The sequence below is a fragment of the Penaeus monodon genome, chromosome 42 (genome assembly GCF_015228065.2).
Source record: "Penaeus monodon isolate SGIC_2016 chromosome 42, NSTDA_Pmon_1, whole genome shotgun sequence".
NCBI classification, from domain to species: domain Eukaryota; kingdom Metazoa; phylum Arthropoda; class Malacostraca; order Decapoda; family Penaeidae; genus Penaeus; species Penaeus monodon.
The window spans coordinates 11,072,756-11,077,755 of NC_051427.1; the positions used below are offsets into that span (position 1 = coordinate 11,072,756).

Here is a 5,000-nt window from a genome sequence, read left to right on the forward strand (position 1 = left end):
TGTTGTTGTTTTCTGTATCCAATCTAGATGTGTCTAACTGATAAACTTACAGTGATACTTCAAGAAAAAATCGACTTATAAGAAAATATGGTCTTTATTTCATGATTTCATGAAAATGATTATAATTTGTAGAATGTGCTTTTGATCATATATTCTCTTATATGAATCTCTTAAGCATAGGTGGGAGTAGGGTGGGCGTAGGCGGGGGGAGCGGGCTTGTAGGTGGGTTTGTACTCGGGGTACTGAGCCTCGCCCTCGTAGGTGACCTCAGCTACAAGACCGTCGCCGTTGTCCACGTACTTGACGATCTGCTTGCGGCCGTCGGGGAGGTCGACGGTGTAGGTGCCCTCGGTCTTGTAGCCGTCGCGGGACTCCGAGTGGCCGAAGTTGGCGCCGGAGTAACCGTCAGCGACACCGTAGTTGTAGTTGTACTTCGGGGGCACCTGAAGAGGTGAAAGTCTAATGATTCTTTTTCCTCGTGTGTATCCATGGTTCTTTGTACGTTTATGGATATGAATGCGACAGTCTAACAAATACAATATGTTACATAAAAGCAAAATAACAGCCATAATTCTCTCTTAATTATTATTTGTATGTTTTACTGATTATAGAAGTACTTACATCAGGATATTCGGGCTCGTAGTGTGCATGGGCGTGATAGACGGGTTCGGGGGCGTGGTAGGGTGCAGGGGCGTGATATGCAGGTCTAGGGGTGTACACGGGGGGAAGGGGGTCGTGGACTGGGGCCTTGTCGCACAGAGCGACGACAGCCACGCAAGCGAGGACGGCGACCTGTGGACAGAGATGCATGTTACTTCTAAGGAAAGACAACTTATTCAGAATACAGAATACATGTGCTTACCAGATTCAGGAACAGATACAAATGATGATATGAACACGAGTATTATAGTTCGGATAGGCATATGCTCGAGGGCCAATATACCTATAGAAATACATATTTCCTTTATGCGTATGTATACCCTTATACATTGTAAACATAACACTGTAAATTCCTTCGGAAATCAAAAGTCTGAATTGCGTTATACAGGAGGATCCCGTACCTTGAGAGACATGCTTGAAGTGTGTATGATGGATAGTGGTTGACACTTTCCCTTATATATGCGATTCTGTGCGTTCGTGCGTTGGCTCCGCCGTAGGCCTTTCTCTCATGGCCTGAGGGAATAATTATCGAGCCCTTGAAAAGCATTGTTTCTAATCGTCATTAGGACAGCGAATATTCTCTGCAGATTCTTTTATATTTCAGTTATGATCAATATCTGAATATGTTTATTTGTGTGGAAATTGATAGAATATATATACACGTGTGTGTGTGTGTGTGTGTGTTTATGTGTAAACGCATATGCGTGTGTATCTATATACATATGTGTGTGTGTGACTATTCATATGCATTTCCAGAGTGGCATTGAGACCAATTATCTATTCTCACTCTCCTGCTCATCAAACTGTCAGCTTCACTCACGCGTTTTCTCTCGGGATGGCCTGCGTGAAGGTTCCTCATCCTCCCGATTCATAAGTGGTTCGACAGGCTGGACTACTTCAGGACTGAGCTTGAAATTCCTTTACATATTCTTATAGTTTTCCTTTGAAATAATGTCCACTTTCGGTTCTTCACATGATGCAGGGTTGCAAAAGGATTTTCAATGAGGATTAATAGATTGCAATGGATGTAAACTCTCAATTCATACCTTCCTTATTTGCTTCATTCTTCAAATAACGTAAGGATGCAAAAAAGATTTTCATTACTTAGGCTTTATTGGTTGACATAGATGTGAACCTCTACCACATCTGTTACAATTAACAACCTTTTACCAAGTGACGTGTCTACTCTTAAATCACTGCATTTCACTATAGATAAAAAAGAAGACAAAGCTAATTCAAAGATATCTGCCACTCAACTCGGTTGACACTGCTCGATATCCTCATATCTAATTTTACGGTATTGAGATTCGGTCATACTTCCACGTGACTCACTCAGACAGTTGCCTTGCTCATGCAGTTTATAAGAAAAAACAAACTCTATATTCATAAATATGATGGGAAATCCTATTAAAATATGTTGTACAACTTTGTACATGTAGATTTTGTTTTCCAAGGTGATTGTGTATATACCTTATATGCATTATTATGAAGGAAAATTAATTGCAGTTGATTATTTGTTATTGTAAAGTCATCAGCTTAGGTAACAGATGTATTCATTTTAATTGATGTGAAGCATTGTCCCTGAGATCTAGGTGCTCTATATGGGTTTTGTGGATTAAAATTTATCTATTACCTAACAAAAAATATATAATTTGAAAAGTTCTGTAATCTAGATGATACTCTTACATTCTTGTGCTAATTTTGAAGTCTTTAGGATAATACGGGAAGGTGTGGTATTTTTTGCAAATGGAATTAAAACACTGATTAGCCGACATTCCTTTTTTTTTGAGAAAATGAAAACTAAAACAGATAAGAGTAAAAGTAAAACAGATAAAATGACAATCTGTTTTCTTAATTCATCTAAAGATCTCAATTTTCCCATTTAACATGATTCAAAGCCAGCACGTCTATAAGGATTAACTTTATCTATTCATTCCCTGATCATCATGTTTAATCAATTTATTTTTATCCTTATCTGTACTTTAAGGAGGGCCGCGGTGGCCGAGTGGTTAGAGCGTCGGACTCAAGACTGTCACGACGGCAATCTGAGTTCGAGGGTTCGAGTCACCGGCCGACGCGTTGTTTCCCTTGGGCAAGGAACTTGACCTCGATTGCCTGCCTAGCCACTGGGTGGCCAAGCCAGCTCAAGTCAGTGCCAGGTAAATAGAGGTGGTGACTCGATAAAAACACCGGGCGGAAGGCAATGGCAAACCACCGCTCTAAATTGCTAAGAAAAACTCATGAAAGCCCATGATCGTCAAGGCCGCGGTGGCCGAATGGTTAGAGCGTCGGACTCAAGACTGTCACGACGGCAATCTGAATTCGAGGGTTCGAGTCACCGACCGCCGCGTTGTTCCCTTGGGCAAGGAACTTCACCTTGATTGCCTACCTAGCCACTGGGTGGCCAAGCCAGCCCAAGTCAAGTGCTGGTCCAAGCCGGATAAATAGAGAGAATGATTACCTAAAAAGGTACCACCGGCACTCTCCGTGGAAAGGAACTGGGGACCCTACCACGTACTCACTCCAAGAGCATCACAACATGAAAACTACAATAAAGTATCATGCTGTGACCACGGCGGCTCAGACATGAATCTACCGTTAAAAGAAGAAGAGTACTTTAAGGATGTAAGATTCCTTGAATGTACATTTCTTTTAAGTATTTTCATTTAATTCAAGTGTTATTTGCTAATTCATGAAGACATATCAGGTGAATATCAATATAGATATTTTGCTTCGCACTTTTTCTGTCTTGAATTCAACCGTCTAAGACTAAATGATAAACCCAATTTGATGCTTGAAGAAAATATTCGATTTGTATAAGGAAACGAATATAAGGTCTTGAATACATGTCCCTGGTATGTATCCCTTTATATAAATCTCACTTAAGCATAGGTAGAAGGAGGGGGGGGGGTCAGTAGGCGGGGGGAGCGGGCTTGTAGATGGGCTTGTACTCGGGGTACTGAGCCTCGCCCTCGTAGGTGACCTCAGCTGCAAGACCGTCGCCGTTGTCCACGTACTTGACGATCTGCTTGCGGCCGTCGGGGAGGTCGACGGTGTAGCTGCCCTCGGTCTTGTAGCCGTCGCGGGACTCCGAGTGGCCGAAGTTGGCGCCGGAGTAGCCGTCGGCGACACCGTAGTTGTAGTTGCGCTTCGGGGGCACCTAGAGGGATAAAAAATAACGGAATATATTTGATATGTATTTTTTATGTCTTGCATATTTGTAAAATCATTACACTGCAGAATGAAAACTGACCATTCCAACATGACTTCCATTCCCTACCCCAGTGATAACTTGGCAAAATGCTTTCAATTGTAATTAATATAACCCACTGTATACAGATAAATGATTGTGGAGATACTCTCATCAAGATATTCGGGTTCATAGTGTGTGGAGGCGTGTTAAGCGGGTCGGGGGCGTGGTAGGCGGGTTCGGGGGCGTGATCGGGTACAGGGGCGTAGACGGGGCTCTTGTGGCACAGAGCGAGGACAGGTGAGGACGACGACCTGTGGATCGTGGCGATAACTTTTTCGAGTGCGAAAGTAATCCAGACATCCCCTGTCATAAAGCCAGCACTTCGAAATTGCCTTCACAAATCAAAATTCTGATGGTTATTTTTTGACACGTCTGTGTCTGTATGGCTGTGCGTGCCTGCGCGTGTGTGTGTGTGTAAATATATATATATATATATATATATATATATATATATATATATGTATATATATATATATATATATATATATATATATGTATATATGTATATATATCTACACACACACACAAACACACACACACACACACACACACACTATATATATATATATATATATATATATATATATATATATATATATATATATATATATATATATATATAGTGACAAACCTAGAAAAAAGTGATTAAAAATAAATAAATAAACATGGTTCTGTAGTGAACCGTATTCATGTTGACAAATGTTGACATACTTTTTCGGCACCTATAGTGTTGTGTTTCACTGTATATTAATACAGTAGCTAATCATTAAGTGTTAATTTGATTCTAAACTTTTATAAATTATTTGACTATTTGAACAAAAGTAGAAATAGCAATTTTTTTCTCATCGATATTTATATATTTGAAAATAAAGAGTGGTGGCACCTAGTATTTTGATTCATTAATATAGTTTAATCATTGATAATTCGATCTTGAAATCCGAATACTTTATTGAACAGGTATAAGGCCGATTTACGCACACACACACATATAAGTGTGTGTGTGTCTGTGTGTGTAAATACATATATATACATATATATGCATACATATACATACATACATAAACACAGAGTGTATATATATATATAT

At 40.0% G+C, this 5,000-nt stretch overlaps 1 protein-coding gene across 1 annotated transcript; it reads right to left on the reverse strand.

Annotated features, from left to right (window-relative positions):
• Nucleotides 1-78: 78 nt before the first annotated feature.
• On the reverse strand, nucleotides 79-1,078 carry LOC119599044 (larval cuticle protein A2B-like). The gene is made up of 3 exons (XM_037948792.1): nucleotides 1,062-1,078; nucleotides 622-792; nucleotides 79-443 (listed from the first exon to the last, which is right to left on the reverse strand). Exons 1-3 carry the CDS (start codon nucleotides 1,071-1,073, stop codon nucleotides 171-173), a joined length of 456 nt encoding a protein of 151 aa, XP_037804720.1. The 5' UTR covers nucleotides 1,074-1,078; the 3' UTR covers nucleotides 79-170.
• Between the last annotated feature and the right edge of the window lie 3,922 nt (nucleotides 1,079-5,000).

What these genes read in the sequence shown, in the direction of transcription:
- LOC119599044 (XM_037948792.1), bottom strand. An exon ending in ACGAGCCCGAATATCCTGAT is followed by an intron (nt 444 to 621) that starts GTAAGTACTTCT and finishes TCACCTCTTCAG; the next exon opens with GTGCCCCCGAAGTACAACTA.